At 37.4% G+C, this 18,773-nt stretch overlaps 1 protein-coding gene across 2 annotated transcripts in view; it reads left to right on the top strand.

Moving 5' to 3' along the window:
- Positions 1-18,773, top strand: part of SLAIN1 (SLAIN motif family member 1) — a 66,507-nt gene that overhangs the window by 28,727 nt on the left and 19,007 nt on the right. The window contains exons 3-4 of one of the 2 annotated variants that reach the window (XM_033177481.1): positions 15,733-15,882; positions 16,969-17,118. In XM_033177481.1, the coding sequence (XP_033033372.1) occupies positions 15,733-15,882; positions 16,969-17,118 (300 nt within the window). The remainder of the gene's footprint in view (positions 1-15,732; positions 15,883-16,968; positions 17,119-18,773) is intronic. The other variant, XM_033177482.1, reaches the window with a different exon arrangement.

Genomic DNA, 18,773 nt, shown 5'->3' with positions numbered 1-18,773 from the left:
TAATTGTTGAAGGAGTGAATATGGTGGAAGTTTTCACCTTAATAGTTATGCCTCATCCTTGCTCCACTGTGATTGAGAGGGTGGCCCTTATTTCTAGGGCCTTGCCTAGTAAGTGGGGACATTTAGCAGATTTCGCAGGGCTATTTTAGAACGATTTCTGGAAATATTGAATGAGAAATTACTTCAGAAATGTGGAGTACTACATAGATATACAGAAACATTCCTAATGTACAGATTTTCATTTAGAAATTGAACCTAAAATACAGGGAATCCTCTTTGCCTGGCTACTTATACTTCATAGAAAACTAAGTATTTTTTTTGGCAGAGGGTGAGTATCTGTTTTCTATACCTACAAATAAAGGTATTTGTTAGGGATCTTACACTGAGAAGTTTTGTAAGTGTAGTTTATTCAACAATCATAGAAAATCCAAGACAATCTCTTTAGTTGGTTGTTTTTATTTTATTTTTTGTTAGACCTGTATGTATTCCATTTTGAACTGGCCCATCTTTCTACCCCTCTCCACCCATTTAGAATAAAAATAACAAAACTGCATAGAACTTTCATGGGTAGGATTAGCTCACTTGATATCCTAAATTGAAATAAGGCTAATCTAGGGTCTTTGGTAAGTTCATTCATGAGGCTGGGATGTTAAATAACCAAATAATGATCAAAAGCTTGTCTAAGTAATTTGAAACGCCCAATATGTGGCTTAGTTAATTTGGGGCCAGTTAATAAAAGCTTATCTTGGCTTAACGTACTTGAATGTCTGTAACTATTGAATCAGGACAGGTCACATTTGAGCAGAGTAGGTGTACTTTTCACAGATAGTGGAGGCCTACATAATTACTATCCTTGGCTCATGTTTCGCTATGACCATCTGTCATTTCCTTTGGGATTATATACTAAGGAAATGTGAAAAGAAATTACCCCATTCATTTTTTCTTTTATCTTCATATGGTACCAGTTCCCAATCTTATTTTAGTTGTTATAAAGGAGTGTTAATGTCCAAAATCAGCCGATGAAGAAGGAAGTTGTAGACTAATCCACAGTTCTGCAAGTGACCCTTTCTTTTGTTAAAATTCACACAGATTGAAGTGAGACATTAAGCTTATCAAATGTCTGTCGTCTGGAATCTGTCCAGTCTCTCCTTGCTTGGCCCAAGATGTTATCTCCACCAGCTCATATTTCTAGTCTCGAGATGCTCTGTCAAACTTGGAACACAAAATTAAAACTTAGTCTGTGGGGTTCATTTTGGGTAAGCTTTGTAAAGAATTTCTTTTCTCACTGGAAAAACAATCTGGAATCATGTTGGAATTTTTGTGCAAAGACAGGGTCTCCTGATATATGCTATCATTCCTGTGTGCTGAAAATGGAAAATGCATTGTCATAGCTTTGGGATTTCAGTACATCTTTATGTTGCTTTGCTCTTACGTTCAGAATAGCCCCAATGCATTTACTTCGGTATTGGCAATGATTTAGTACAGTGACAGATAATCAGGGATTGTGCTTCTATGAAATTTGCAGGGTCAGTCCATTACACCCTATAACCTGATATGTGTTTGCCAGATTTCCTTAAATAATCCCTTTTTATTTTGCTAATTTATACTTGTGTTTCCATGTGGTTTTTTCTTTGGATTCACTTTGTATTTCTACCATGATTTGAAAAGTGTTTATCAGAATAAACAATAGTGGTTGTTCTGGTGAATTTATTATTGACATGCTATTTTGTTACCTATCTTCACCAAGGGAAAAATAAAACAATGGAGATTCTTTCATACTACTGTGATGGTTGATTAAATTTGACTTTGACTCTATGGTAGTGAAATTCGTTTTTTTTTTTTTTTTGGTAGGTGTTGGTACCTGTTTCTTGGGACCTCTACAGAATAGTCAGGTTTAAAGCAAGACTTTCTAGACTCTTTTTTTCTGAAACACTGGGGCTTGATCAGATGATTACAATACATGAAATGTGTTGAGTACTTACTAGGTACTGTCGTAGTGCTAAATACAGGGTGCAGTTTCAAGCAAGATGAGCTTAGTGCCTGGCCTTGGGAACATGCATTCTGGTGTGAAAAACAGATGACACAGATAGCAGCTCTTTGTTCTTCCTGTCCCATAAAAGAAGCATAATGATGAAGCAAATGGCAGCCTAACCCAGGAGTATGGTCAGAAAATGATTTCCCAAAGACATGAGGCATCAACTGGGACCTGAGAGTCAGTGGGAGTTAAGCCAGTAACTCTTGTGTGTGTGTCTGTGTGTGTGTGTGTGTCTGGCTGTCTGTCTCCATGTGTCCCTCTGTTCGTCCATCCAACGGGAGGAGGGGGTGAGGAAGTGTGTCCCAGACCTTTTCTGTCACTGGGATAAGCCATAACTCAGAGAAGAGTCTTTTACTCTCGGAGACACTGGGGAGGAAGGATAGCAATAGTATGTGGAAAGGCGCTGCAGTGGGACATGACGTGAGGAAATGGCAGGCTGTTGTGGTGGGGGTGTAATGGAGGGAGATGACTCTAAATGAAACTAGAAACTAGACATATGTGCAGCGTCTTCAGGGCAGTTAAGGATTCTGTATTTTATCTTAAAATGGTTGAAAATCATTTGAATAATTTTTATTAAAGGAGTGACATAACCAAACAGGTAAGCTATGGGATATTACCTGAATTGTCTCAGAAGGGAGAGCCTTTTTTTGAAATCTGGTGAATTGTGGAGAGTGAAATAGTGGTTTTAGAAATTATTTGGAACATGGGTAGGTTTAGGCTTTAGCATTTTTTTTAAAGGGAGAGTCTTAGATAAACTTGGGAATGTTTTCTTCTTTTTCATTAATATCCTGAATTTCTTGTGTGACTACATGCGAGAAATGGTAGTTGAAAATGTGGCCAAGTTCTTGTGACACTTAATTTACTTTGGAAACATAAGGGTTTGATTTGTTGATATTCTCAGTTATTTATAATATTTGGGAGCTTTAAATTTCTGTATAGTAATAACTCTCATATATTTGAGTTTTGGAGCTCTTTTCAATTTTTGAGTTTAATTTTTTTCTGCTGTCATAGTTGTAAGGTTGTATTTCAAGGAACAGTGTATTTAAATGTACTAGTCTTTTGAAATGCGGATTTGCTGTCATTGGGTGTGTCCTGTACTTGTATAAATGTGCATGCATATGCATGCTCAGTCTTGTCCTCCATTTTTATTGTATTTTCAGATAAATGAAGTTAGATCAGTAAAAGGATAGCTGCTGGGAAAACAAACAATTAAATCATAATTTTTTTCGCCATTTTTAATTTCTTAGAAATGCTAAAGGAAGAATGGACAGGGCTAAGAACCAAGCTGCTTCTCTGAAAGTTGGCCAAAGGAATCTACCAAAATGAGATGGAAAATATGAGAGAAGTGAGGGGACAGAAGAAGACAGACCCAGAACCTCTCATATCTTAACAGGAGTTCTAGAAGCAGGAACATACTGAACAAAGGAAATAATTAGTAATTAATAGAAGAAAATTTCTTTGACAGATCCTCAGGATGAACTAAGATAGATGAAAAAAAGCCATGCACCTTGGTTATTGAATTTCAGATTTTCCAGAATTAAAGATAAACTATTCCTTCGTTTGAACATTATTAGGAGTTTATCTATAGTATAACAAACTTCAGATATTTTATAAGTAATATTGGATGCTAGATAAAAATTAATATTATCTTTAAAGTTTTAAGGAAGAAAGTTATTTTCAAACTATAATCCTGTACCAAAGCAAGTAAGTGTAGGAGCAAAAGAAACTTTTGGTTATGCAAAGTCTGGATTCTACCTTAAAATGGTTGAAAGTGTTACCCTTTGTGCACACTATTTTAACAGTGGGAAAAGTACAAGTATAAAAGATCACATGAGATCTAGAAAACAGTGACCTCGGAGATGACCTAGGAGAAGCTGAGAAAGATGAAGATGAAATAAGACAGTGATTGACTCTCAGGCTTGTAATGTTCTTCACCTGTTGGTTGTGTTCTGGAGCAAAATAATTACTTTCTTTACCTTGGTCCTGTCATATCTAGTGATCACCTTATAGCTATCCCAATCACAGCTATAAAACAGAATGAAAATCCAATAAACCTTGACAATGTAAAAATAGAGCTATCAGATCTGGAGATGGATACAGAGAAGGTGCATATATACTAAATAACATTTCATGGTAGGAAATCAGACACCAACAAGGTGATGATTGGTTTGTCTATTGTCTATTTAAAGTTATATACTAATTATGTAATTGTATTCAAAGTATGAAAAACAAAGTGGAAAGTGGGCCTGGGTGGGGAAGGAAAAGAGACTCCTGTTTTAGGCCTTTAATGTATATTTTAGTGTTGTTTTATGTGCAGGTATTTTAATAAAATCAGGAATGGGTTAGTTTTAGGGCCAAAGATAGTTTTCCCTTGGTCAGAACTCTGAATTCATTTATTTACTTTCTATCGTCTCTTAAGATTAGTGGGTCAGAGGCCTTTGCTGTTACTGGGATAAGCCATAACTCAGTGAAGAGTCTTTTAGTCTCAGAGACACTGGGGAGGAAGGATTATTCAAATTCTCTTCTCATCACTCTTCCATTCAATAACCGACAGTGCTTTCTAAAAGCCTGCTTTTAGATTTGAATGGGTAAAGTGTGGTGGCTTGGATTTGCCACCACACTTTACCCAGTCATAGGCGTGAAGACTCTTAGTAAAAATCTAGTCTGTCCTTTCAGAGGGAGGGCCCTCTATTTTCAGACATGAGATTATTTAGCCTATTTCTTCATATAATTAGATTCTGTAACATATTGCTTACCTTACCTCATGATTGCAGTGTAGAATCTGGAAGTTATTCTAGCTGGTTGTCAGCTTGCATTGTGGCTGTAGTCTAAATTAGAAGCAGCTGTCTGTAATCTGCTTGACAACATCTCATCGTTGACAAATTATTAGATCACTCTTCTTCCTTGTTCTTTTCAGATTAAATTATTACTTTTCCACAAGCCCTCTTCTCACAGTCTGTGTCCATTTTTATTGTCCTTAAGTTTGACTTAAACTATAGCAGACACACAGACCTAAAGAGAAAATGGCTTCTATAAAAGGGAATTTTTAAACATGTCTTTGAAGTATAATTACTACTACTTTTTAAAAAAAAATCTCCCCTATTAATTGCAGATGGGAAGTTAGAGGATGACTTGTGAAGTTGCAGCGGTCACTCTGGTCCTGGATAATACTGGATTTGGTCTGGTGTGCTTAAAGCTGTTGTCTTATCTTCAGTTTTGACCAGTGATTAAGTGGAAACAAGTTGATAGTTGAGATAACTTCCCGAACTTTCTGACCTTTATTTTTCAGCTCTGTTTAGAGAAGTCCCGCAGAAGGATCCAATAGTAGTCGTGAGGGAAGAGCATTAAATGTGCGATTGTGCAGTGGGTTAAGATCTGAGAAGTAGATAAGGTCTAATCCTTTAATTATGATTAGATGCCTTATCCATTGAGATTATGTTTCCTGTTAAAACCTAAGAAACATTTGACCTATTAAACTTAGTGTCAAGAATAATTATAAAACTCTGATTTCTGTGGACTAAATGTTATTCAATAGTACTCCTTTTGCAACATGGTGGAATTTGTAATGCTCATTCAACAAATATTTATGAAACATTTATGTCCCAATCATCAGGGGTGTACAACTGCTTTGCTACTTTCAAACTAAATATATTTTAAAGCTTAATCCTAATATCAAAAGTGATTTTCTTCATTAACTCTAGATATTAGTTACATATGAAGTAATGAACTCTTGCATTGGGTATTTCTTAAAGATGGCATATAAATCATGTTTTAAAAATGCTACATTTTGAGTACAATTGGAAATTTAAAGATTGAGTATCTGTAGTGTCCTGGGATCATAGGTACTCATACATATATATGATGGTTAATGATTTTTAAATCATTACATTCATTGTCATAGTTTGAATGAATGGGAACTACAGGAAAAGATACAAAGTAACTTTCTGATAAGTTTTGCTTAGCTAAATTTGAAGACTGTGAGACTTGGATATAATGACTGACTTACTTTGATTGAATAGTCCCTAAGACTACCAATTAGGTGCATTTAGTAGTTCTTCAACCCTTCTTACGTAAATACACTGACAAATACATTATAGTTGAATTCTCTGTATTTCATGCATGTCTGGGAAAGAGTACTGTGAACATCTGCTTCAAAGTAGTAGGACTTCCTAGACCCCATATGCTTGTTTATCAGGTCGTCAAGCACTGTGGAGAAACTAATGCTACTCAAGTTTACCCAATAAAAAATACTGAATCAGATAAGCTGCACGCCATATGTTACTGCTCCAGAAGGGTTGCTCAGGTTGGAGCCAAGTCAGCAGCACTTACCTACTGTGAACTTACAGCCTTTCCAGAAAGCTTGTATCGCAGTCTGTGCAGACAGAGTTTGTAAGACTGAACCAGTAAATTGCTGTCTTCACCTTGGTTTTTGAATTCTTTTGTTAAAGTTTAGTGCAAACATTTGAGTGCATCTGTGTGCCAAGAATTTCTATAGGCTCAAGGTATGTAAAGATATAATGTCACCTAAGAAGTTTATACCTGGGAGAATGGTTTATGGAAATGGAGATTTTCCTGCCCTGGTGGTTTCTGGGTTTGGGTCAGAATGCTGTGTTCTGGGTAAAACTTCCTGCCAGCTTAAGGGAGAATAAAAATTACTTAGAGGAGCTGATGTTTCCTGTACCTTCACTGATCTTAGGCCATTCAGTAACTGGTATTTATAAAGGACTAGAAGTTAAATTCCTCTGTTTGGCTTGGAACTGAGGCTTGCATGCCTATTGTATAAAGAAAGAAAAAAGCAAAAGGCTTGAAAGTCTGTTAACCTTGCCTCACTTACTTTTTCCTTATTTTCCAGAACTCTGGTAATGAACATCATTATTTAAGAGTCAAGATAAATAAGTAAGAACTGTTGACCTATCCTGACCAAGCTTTTGAAGATCAGACAGTTCAGTTTTGCTTCTGAGGTGGTAACAACTGAGGAAAGACTAAGTCTCCATAGTTATCTAGGTAGATACAGCGTAAGAAGCCGGCGCATTGTTTTGAGAGGACTAGGTTAAACTTCTTTAGAATTAGGAAAAGTGAAAAGTAGAAAATTCCTACAGACTCTTTTCTCCTACCTAGCTTCTAGAACATTTTCTTTCAGAATGTAGAATGTTGGCCAGGCAGTGGCTCACACTTGTAATCCCAGCACTTCTGGTGGCTGAGGCAGATGGATCCCCTGAGGTCAGAAGTTTGAGACCAACCTGACCAATATGGTGAAACCCCCTCTCTGCTAAAAATACATAAAACAGCCAGGTGTGGTGGCACATGTCTTTAGTCCCAGCTACTTAGGAGGCTGAGACAGCAGAACCTGGGAGGCGGAGGTTTCAGTGAGCTGAGATCATGCCATTGCACTCCAGCCTGGGTAACAGAATGAGACTCCATCTCAAAATAAAATAAAAATAACTAATAAATAAATAAGAATGTAGTATGTTTTTGCTACAACTTGCTATAACTTTTCATTAAAAAATGTATTATCGTTTGTGAATGCTTGCTGCAGGCTTTCATCCTGTACCCATGAAAAAGCCTGTTTATTTCTTCCTACAAACATAACTTGTTTTCAAACGAGAACACTGCAACATTTAAGATGTTGTGATTTGCTCCAGATTTCAAAACTAGCATGTGGCAGGATAAAGATTGGAACTCAGGCATTTGGATTCTTACTCAAGTGTCCTTTCAGTCTTTTCTTGGTCTTTATTACAATATGTTATGGAAAACTGTAGTGAAGAGGTATCCTGTCAGCCATCCCTGCTGTGTCTCAGCACCGGATGCTATGGTTACAGCCCTGCACGTTTTTCTGAGTGACCATTATGAAACTGGTAATGTATGTTAGCCCAGGGGTTGGCACACTATAGCCATATCTGGTTTTCTGCCTGTTCCTGTGTGGCCTATGAGCTAAAATGTAAGATGTTAAATGACTTTTATGCTTTCTAGTGGTTGAAAAGAAATCAAGACTATTTCATAACCCATGAATATTAAATTCAACTCTCAGTGTATATAAATTAAGTGTAGCTATGCTTCTGTAAAACCTTTTCATTTCAGTGTTTTCAATGGCTGCTTTCATACCATAATGTCACCATTGAGCTGGTGTGACAGAAACCCTATGGCCAGCAAAATCTATAGGCCGGGCGCGGTGGCTCAAGCCTGTAATCCCAGCACTTTGGGAGGCTAAGACGGGCGGATCACGAGGTCAGGAGATCGAGACCATCCTGGCTAATACGGTGAAACCCCGTCTCTACTTAAAAATACAAAAAACTAGCCAGGCGACGAGGCGGGTGCCTGTAGTCCCAGCTACTCGGGAGGCTGAGGCAGGAGAATGGCATAAACCCGGGAGGCGGAGCTTGCAGTGAGCTGAGATCCGGCCACTGCACTCCAGCCTGGGTGGCAGAGCAAGACTCCGTCTCAAAAAAAAAAAAAAAAAAAAAAAAAAAAATCTATAATACTATCAGCCATCCCTTTACAGAAAATATTTGACCACTGTTAGTCTGTGGCCATGCTCTGATTTTGGATACAGCCTTCCAGACCCCATCTAACTCTTCTTCTCAGGACCTTCCCGGTGGTTTCTAAAATTCCCAGTGGAAGATAATCTTCAGTCACTGGAGTGGTTTTTTTCCTCTTAATTATGGTAAATTCGTTTATTTTGACATCACCGTGAACAATATGGCTCTCACACAGCCACTCTAAACCTGAACCTGTAAGACATAAATACCCTTTACAGAATGATAGAGCAGGTATATGCTAACGTTTTCAATCTCAGCTCTTGTGTTGAGATTAGAATTGTTCCAGAGATATGCTTTTCAGACTCACTCAGGCGGTCACTTTCATGGTTAACCATTTTCCTTGTTTCCAGTGGTGGCCATCCCAGCATTTTACTACATGAGGTTCTTTATTCTAGCCTCTGGAATAAATTTTCTCAGCATATTTATTGCATGTAACTTACAGATTAAAAAGCCTTAAACTCACCTTCCTCTCCCTCGTTCTCTGTATTCTGGCTGTACCTCCCTGTTTCAGAGGAAGTGAGAACCCTCCCTTTCCAAAGCTGTTCCCCTAGCTAATCTCTGTCCCATTCCTCTGATCTCCAGGAACTTTTTTCTGTGTTTTGTTTTTTTCCTTAGACTCTTCTCTATTGTTTCTATTCTCCAGGTTTCCTTGATCCTAAAAGCCATCCTCCCTTGAACCTTATACTCCTCAAGCTACAACCCCCCTCTTAAAAAACAAAACAAAACAAAACAAAACATTTATAGCCAAATCTGTCTTCAAAGACTTCTTCCTCACTTTATATCTGCCTGACATGCTAACACTGATTTTTCCTTATGTCTTCTGCTGAATCTACTCTCATCAGTGGTCTGGTTGTTCTAGCCAGTAGGCTCTTTTTAGTCCTCATCCTACAGGCCCTCCCTGAGTAGTTGCCACTATTAACTATTAGCTCCCATATTGAAACTCTTCTGCATTAGTCTTTTTTTTTTTTTTTTTTTTTTTTTAGGTTGGAACTCGATGCATCTTTGAGCCTCCTGAATTCTTCTCCCCAAATGACCTTTTTCAGTTTCCTTTACTCATTCTCCATCTGTCTACTCTAAATTGTTTCTTCTAGTCCCTTTTGTATGTTCTCCTTGGGTGATTTCATTCATGCTTCATCTAACACCTATTTGTTGATGTACCCTGAATCTCTTTTTCTCTTCAGCCCTCTTCCCTGAACTCCAACTCCATACTGGACACAAGCACATAGGCATTTCCAGTAACCATCTTGGGTTCAACTCACTTTTTTTTTTCAATCTAAGCATGATTATCTCATGCTCTCCATCTTAGTGATGGCATCAGTGTCTCAAGAACTATAGCATTAGCTTCAGTCTCCTTTTTTCCCACTCCCTATATTCATTGGGTCACCAAATAGCTGCACTTTAGCTCAGATGTGGCTCATCGAACCTGTTCTCACCAAATGTTCTGCTTGTGCTTTTGTTCAGGACCTTGTCATGTCTCACCAGGTCTGTTTTACGAGCCTCTTAACTGGTCTCCCAGACATCAGTCTCCATGCCCATTTAGTTCATCATTTCTATGGCTACTTAGGTCATCATCATAAAACATGATCTGATTATGTCTTTCACCTTCTCACAGTCAAAACACTAACTGTTCATTAAAGTGTAAACTGTTCATTAGAGTGTATAGATATAAGACAGTGCAAAACCCAAACATGCCAACCTCTCCAGCCCTAACTCTTTTCTTATACCCTATGCTTATTCCAAGTGTTTGCCATGTACAGTGCTCTTTCATGTATTCATGGTTTCATATGCATTACTTCTATTTAGAATGGTGTCATATCCTGTGTGATAAGCTCCTCAGCCTTCAAGGGCCACATTAAACATAATGACTCCTGAAGTATTTGGATTCCTCCAGAAAGTTAATCATTGCATTTACTTTGCTCTGAGTGTACTCCTCATGGTGCTTTTACTGCACTTTATGCACTTTGCTTTATTTGATGCACAATATGGCCTTACTTACTTACTACAGATGACCACCTTACTTGCCTGTCATCTGTAGTAGCTGGTCTTTAGAAATTGGAGTGTGAAGGAGAGGAGAAGAGTCACTATATCTTACTTATGTCAGCACCTGGGGCATCTGGTATGCTATAGCCACAATAGTTAGTGCCTACTCAAATGAATAGAGAAATGAATTTTAAAAAGTGGGTGGGAGTCTAGGGGCCAGGCAGACTTCTCAGAATAACTGTGGAGCAGGGAAATGCCACATACTGTATGTATCTGTGGAAGATATTTAGGTAACTGGAGACTGACCTTTGAAGTTTTTTAGTATCTGTTGCCAAATGTTGAATAAAGGAATGACTCTAGATGTTGTGAACGTTGAGCGTCTGAATCATTCTGGAGCACTACACACACCCACATGGGCACACACACATACACACATATATACATATGCATATACATATACATATACATATTTTTTTCTCAGGTACACGACATTACTTATGAAGATTTAAATAAAAAGTTGGCCAGTTCCACAAGGCAGAACCTGGATTAGGGAATGAGGGAGAATATAAATTTGGCTAGCTGGGAAGAGAGCCATGAGCATGGATATAAAACGATGACTTATTTAGAAAATAGGCTGTGAATTTTAGTAAAACAGACCTGAAGTTTGCTGCTAATGAGTTTTTATTAGGTTTGCTAGGTATTAGGCCTAGGTATTAAGCCCAGGATGCATTAACTATTTTTCCTAATGCTGTCCCTCCCCCTACCATGGATGGAGCTGGAAGCCATTATCCTCAGCAAACTAACACAGAACAGAAAACCAAACACTGCATGTTCTCACTTATAAGTGGGAGCTGAACAGTGAGAAGACATGGACACAGGGGAGGGCTTGTTTTCTAGAGTAACTTCTGCCCAATGAGAAATGTGGCCCTCCTGTTAGAACTCACTAGAAAGAGTGAGGGTCCTGACCTCCACGGCTTCCTCACCTAACTGAAACCAACCCAGATGCCATGCTATTGACAGTAGAATGTATTGAAATTCTACCATACAGCCCAAATAGAATTGCAGCCATTTTGTAACTCTTTCTTTGATTGCAAGAAGTGGTAGCATTTCCAGATTTCAAAGGCAGCTTTGTCGCCTTCTTGCGTGGTTTTCCACCAGTTAGCATGCTTGGCATAATCCTTCCTTTTAACTGTATGATGCAGTGCTATAGGAACTAACTCATCTTAGTGTCACCTGTTTAACCACTTTTCAGTGTTTGTCACCCCAGGCCACAGATCCTAGGCCTTAGTAATATAACATCCTTTAGTTGGAAACCAGAAGATTGATATAAAATTCAGCAACTTAGTAGTTACTAGGACGTATTAATGAAGTGCTCCTCCAGGTATATTTTTCACTGAGATTTTAGCTGATTTGAAACATCTAATTAGACTAATATTTGTCTTCAGAGTTAACAATTATAATTAAGTTTAAAAAATTGGGCAAAGTAATTTATATGTCAGGATAGGAGTGGTAGAATGGTTTGAGATAAAGAAATATTAGCCAACTTGCCACATTTAGCATTTATTGAGTGCATACTGTGTTCCAAGTCTTGTATTAGGTACTGAAATGACTGTAGTGAGAGGAGTGAAAAGGATTGTTGCCAGAATATATTACTGTGTTGCTTTATTTTTGAACTCTTTAGTTTAATGCAGCACTGGCCTTTTGAGTCTTCTAAGATATTAAATCAGTTTTTTATTGTATGTGAATTAAGTAATTGCTTTCTTAAATTTGATTTTGATTATGTGTAGAGACATACCTATTTAACAACAACTTAAATACGATCAAGCAATGGTAGGAATGTCATTGTTTCTGGGAACTTTTTGTTGGTCACAGAATAATTTTCAGTGTGAAAAATTGAAGAAACTTAGGTTGTTTCTTAAACCCGTTTTGTCATCTGCCTTTTTATGATTTTCTTGATTTTATCACTGGAGGATTTATCAAATCTAGTTTTTTTGGTCATACTTTGCTTAATGGTGTACGAAAATAACTACACAGATGTGTTATAATTTATCTTTTCAGTCAGGCAACTTTGAAAATGTACAAAACATAATAGACCATTAGTCACATTCAACTTACTTTTTTGCAAAAAAATGAGGTATCAGTCTACAATGTAGTACTTTTTCACATTCATTCAGTAGAAGATGATTATCAGACAAGGGAGGTGAAGTAGAAAGTTTAACCAATAAGGGTGCATCCTTTAGGCAGCTTCAGAGACACTGTAGAGATGGGCATGAGATAAATGGCAGTCTGTAAGGATGGTAGTGAGATGAGCTGAAGTACCTTTCAGGTCTTGCATTTGATGGAAAGCCACTGCAGTACTTTAATTGATGAAAGTAACACAGTTAAAGTACAAGATGTTCAGAACAGGTTTGCTCAGGGCAGTGTTGGTGGCTGGAAGGTTGTTGAAGAGTGGGTTGCAGTAATCTGATGAGAGGTGGTGAGTGGTTAAGGAAGTGGCAGTAGAACTACAGAGAGCATACAGAAAGAAGTGTCCTGGGAGGCAGTTTAGCTTAAGGCATTTGGGAAAGAAAACTGTGCCAGGTATCGTACATTGATTCAATGTGTAGTCCTGTTTGGGGCCAATTCGATGCTATTCTAGAGACTGGAATTAAATGAAAACATGCATAGTCCATGCCACCTCCAAGTTTGCGACCCTCCTTTTTTTTTTTTTTTATAAATATAACTTTGGAGTAGGAGTATAGGGAAATTTAACTGTTGTTCAAAAATGTATCACCCATTTTTTCTCTTTTGGCAAAATTGCCTCACTCCTTTCTTTAGAGCTATTTTGCTCATCACTGAGCCTCTCAAATCATTTAACATCATTTTATATACCAAAAATCCATTGAGATAATTGATTGAAAAAGATAAAATTGCTCTTTTTTTACAAGCTCTTTTTGTTTGTTTTATTCTTTATCAAAATGCTTCCTGTTACAATTCTTTAGCTATGTACTGAAGAACAAGTAGGATGTGATAGCTTCCACTCCTGTCCTCCTCCTCGTCCACTGTAACCTTGGGCCTTACTGGAGCATTATTGTTTTGTTAGCTTGCCTCTACAATAATTTTCCTAAGCTTTCTGAAAAGCTTCAATGCTAAACAACAATGTAGACCATTCTTTCTTGCCATAGACGCTAATTGTGTTCTTCGTTGGGATCTTGCTGTCATAGCCACAATAACTGTGTCAATTGTGCGGGGAGGCTGGGTCACAGTGGTTATTGTGCAGAGTGATGAATGCTGCTTACTTGTGATGTGCTGCCGCCCGCATCTGTGGGTGAGAACACGCAGTTACTGTAATTTGCCTGGCAAGTGATCAGACTGGTATAAAATAACATCATCTGTTAAGCAAGATAGCAGTCACAAAGAACTATTGACCTTTTAAAATATATAATTTTTAATGAGAAACTTTGAATAATAGAGATTGAACATGTGAGAACAGCTACCTAGTGTGTGTTGCGTTATTAACCCCTAGTTTGTAGTGTATTCCGGAATCAAGTTGACCTGTATAGAAGAGAAGGAACTGGGAGTGCATGTCTGTGTTCTGGCTCCGATTGGGATAACCACTGTAAGTTACAGGTTGGATAAGTGACATATATGGTGTCAATTGGGAACCAGGCTTCACAGTTTCACGAAATGTGTGGATTCTGAAAGTGTTGTCATTGCGAATGTAGTTTCCTTGCCTAGTTCTTCCATATACTTAAGGAAAAGATATTTTTAATGTAATTGTTAGAATATGTTGGTACATAATGATTCTGAAGTAAAAGGAAATATGTATATATATATTTTAAGTAAACTTGATGGTGTTTTGCAAGGATCTGAAAAGTCCCAGTATGGAGCTGAGCTGATTATTTTCTTGACTGTCCACATCCCACAGTTTTTTTTTTTTTTCCCCTCTCCATCCCACTGCCCATTTTAAAGCACTTTTCAGCTGTCTGATTGCTCATTAGCATTGCTCATTAAAAGTGGTCTGGGGGCATACATTTCAAAGCAGTCCTTTTAATGCTTCGTTTTTCAAGTTTTGTCAAATTTCCAGTGAATACAAACCAAGTTATTTCTTGACGTTTAGCCTTGTTTATATTTTTTATATCATTTCTTCTGCTTAGTACATGTCTAAATGATTACTTTTCAGAAAAGTGAATTTTGCCAAGCACATTGATTTGTATCTCATGACAGGAGAGTAAACCATGTTTGGTGTGGCTTAAGCTTTTATGATTTGGGATTTGTGTGAGTGTGTGTGTGACCCCAAGAACATGGAGATCCAAGGGGTGGTAATTTTGGAGGGGAGAAGTACATTAATTAGACAAGTGAGGTAATGTAAGAATGAGATCATCTGCCCATGGCTGGTGTGGTTCCTTTTTGTTCATTATTTTAATTTAAAACATAGTATTAAAGTAATAACATGTATATTCTACCTTGAAAAGCTAGTTATATAAATAATATGTATGTTTAATGCAGATAATTTGCAAGATTTTTTTAAAAGAAAAAATCCAAGTGATCGTCAATAGTCTCTGTACGGGCCACCTAAGTTAGTCGTTGTTAAGTTCTGGTATAGATACCCCTCTGTTACTCTGTACACCGTTTTTCCTTTAAACCTTGTTTTGGTCTCGAGGCCATTCGGAAACACAATAGTCATTCTAAGTCCTCCCATAATCCGATAATGAATTTACATAAAATATTTTTTATCAACGTATTCTGATACTGAGTAGAAAAATACAGAATTACATATAGTTAATATTAACATTTCCCTTAATTCCTAAAGATTAGGAAGATTAGACATTTGGGCTTTTCTTTTGACACTAATCCTTTTTTATATTGCAAAACACTAAATCCTTATATGGAAATAGAAAATTGAAAACATTTCTAATGTAGAAACTCAAAATAAATTTTCACTATTATATGGGCATGTTGGCTTTAATCAAAGAAAGATTGATTTACTTTTTTAAAATGGATGTATAAATAGGACCCTAATTCACAAATTGTTTATTTTGTATATATTTTGTATTTAGACAAGTGGAGGTCAGTTAAGATAGTCTTATGAAAAGTTGCTTTGTCTCTCTCTTTTTTTTAAATCTCTTCCCTTTCTCCTTCTGACAAGTCAACATCTGCTTGCATATAGCTAACTGCTGCTATTTTCTGCTTCTATGACAGCTAGCCGATGGCGGAGTCTCTTCTCTTCAGCTGCCTCACTGGCTTTTCCTTATAGTCCTGTTGCAAGACTCAGCCCTTATAGCAATGGCATTAATACTCCCAGCTTCTCTAAAACCTCAAATAAAGCAATACTAACACCTGAAAAAACAGGTAATATTTTAACTTCTTGACTAGCTGCTTGCTTTGTAATTCAGTTACTAAACACAGCTTAAATATTCATCTTTCATTGGAAAGCTTCAGAATAATCTTAGAATGGAGAGTTTGTGCTGCACTTTGGGTACAAAAGGCCTAGCACTAATTTGTACTCTAACACCATTGATCTACTATCCTCAGTTGTATGTAGCAGACAGTCTTACCTCTTTAGCAAAAGTATATGCCTGCAGTTCTGTATTTCCAAATGCTTATGTGTTTTTAAAATTAAATGTCAAACACAATTTAGGTAGTTTTTATTATTCAAGATTGTAAGTATTTGTTTTTTTAATTTTTTTTCTGGTAGCTTTTAAATTTAGCTAAGGTTATGTAGAAGAAAATAGTCACAGTGACTTTTTATGAATGAGGATCTCACCATTTTCTTATTTTTCTCAGCACTGGTGTGATTCCATTCCTATAGCCTTCTTCTATTTGTTCTTTGGTTCTTTTATCTGAAACCATCGATTTTTTTACTCTCATGGGTGGCTATAAGTCTCCTGTGACTACTCTCTGTGGGTGTTGTATATGTTTCTGCATATGTACGTGTGCCTTTTAGATGTGGTATTCTTACCCATTTGTAACACTGCTGTTTGTACTCATTAACAAATGGACCAGATTAAAATTTAATTTAAAAGTATATAATCAGTTACTGTCAGTGTCTTATTACTAAAGTATACATGAATATATATTCTTATACCATGCCTTTAGATATGTACATATCTAATAGGATGTAGATTTTAGCAGTAGTGAATTTTGCATTGTGATAAAAAATATAATGTGAAATCTACCCTCTTAACAATTTAAGTATATAGTACATAGTGACTTTTTAAGTTGTGAAAATTGAATTTGAAAACAATGAACAAGTGGTTTTGTATATATGAATTGTGCACACATCATGTGCACATTGACCATTAAATGGTGACATGTTGGTGATTTTTGTAACATGAAAACATGAGACAAATTGTTGACTGTTTATATATGAATTGTAAAGCATATATAGATATCAGTCCTGCAGATGAAAGAACACACATTTCCTTTGTGTTTCAGGTTACACTTCCAGGGGCTCCCCGCTCAGTCCCCAGTCATCTATCGACAGTGAGCTGAGTACTTCAGAATTGGAGGATGATTCTATCTCCATGGGATATAAATTACAGGACCTCACTGATGTTCAGATCATGGCTCGTCTGCAAGAAGAAAGTATGTGTTCTTTCTAAAATAGAAAAATGAGGCTTCCACTTGGAATATACGGGCAGAGGGGGAGGTTCAGGCATTTCTCTCCAGGTAATGGGCAAACAATTAGATTCTTTCTCTCATACTGTCCTACTTTTTTTTTTTTTTTTGAGACGGAGTCTCGCTCTGTCGCCCAGGCTGGAGTGCAGTGGCCGGATCTCAGCTCACTGCAAGCTCCGCCTCCCGGGTTTACGCCATTCTCCTGCCTCAGCCTCCCGAGTAGCTGGGACTACAGGCGCCCGCCACCTCGCCCGGCTAGTTTTTTTTTTTTTTTGTATTTTTTAGTAGAGACGGGGTTTCACAGTGTTAGCCAGGATGGTCTCGATCTCCTGACCTCGTGATCCGCCCGTCTCGGCCTCCCAAAGTGCTGGGATTACAGGGTTGAGCCACCGCGCCCGGCCCATACTGTCCTACTTTTTAGGTGGAGCCAGTTATATGCGTCTCACACTATCATGAGGTGGTAGGAACTTAGTCTGATCACAACACATTGATACATAGACGTTGCTGGTGTTGCCACTGTGGAAACAGACAGACAGTTTCCTAAAAAACTAAAGGTGCAACTTACAAGTGGCCCAGCAAACTGCACTCTTGGATATTTATCCCAGAATAGTGGAAATTTGTGTTCACACAAAAACTTGTACATGAATGTTCTGAGCACCTTTATAGTCCAAAACTAGAATTAGCTTAGATGACCTTCAGTGGGTAAATGATTAAACCAATCATGCTACATCTATACCATGGGTACAACTCAGCAATAAAGAGGAACAAGCTACTGATATGCACAACATCTTGCTTGAAGCTCCAGGGAATCACGGTGAATAAAAAAATTGATCATAAGAGAGTGCATACTGTTTAATTCCAGTCATACAACATTTCGAGATGACAAAAATGTTAGGAACGGAGGACAGACTAGTGGTTGGTGGAGTTTTAGGGATAGGGCTTAGGGTCTCAAGAGTGTCTCGAAGCTGGATGTAGTTATAAAAGGGCAACACAGGAGTTTTGCAGTGTTGGTACTATTCATTGGTGGATCTTTGAACCTGTAGGTAATAAAATTGCATACAGCTTAATACTCTCTATCTCTCTCTGACACGCACGCACACACACACACACACACACACACACCCCTACCTCTGCAAAAATCTGAATAAAATGAGTGGATTAGATCACTGCCAATACCCTGGCTGTCATATTATTCTAAAATTTTCCAAACTGTTACCACTGAGGGAAACTGGGCAAAGGGCATAGTTTTGTTTTTTTTTAAGCACTTCATGTGAGTCTACAGTTATCTTAAAATTTCAATTAAAATGCATTGGCATACTTCTCCAGTTAAATAATTGTGAAAGAGTAGATAAGTAGAAATATAACAGTTTGTCACTGGTTCTGCGATAAAGTTACAAAAAATAATCTGCGAGTGAACTAGTTGAAGGGCATTAATGGTATCAAAAGGCACAGAACTGGAGTGTTTGTTTTGGAGTTATCTTTTCAGCCAACATAGGTAGAAATAATCAAGTATGTAAGCATAATAATTTCCTGCTTTCAGAAATTAGTCAAGGCTTCTATGAGAAACATGGTAATGCTTATGCAGGATTTAATAAGATACATTTTTAAGGGAAAAAGTGGTT

This window comes from Trachypithecus francoisi, unplaced genomic scaffold, assembly GCF_009764315.1.
Source record: "Trachypithecus francoisi isolate TF-2019V2 unplaced genomic scaffold, Tfra_2.0 Lachesis_group18, whole genome shotgun sequence".
Lineage (NCBI taxonomy): Eukaryota > Metazoa > Chordata > Mammalia > Primates > Cercopithecidae > Trachypithecus > Trachypithecus francoisi.
This window is presented reverse-complemented; position numbering and strand designations above follow the sequence as displayed.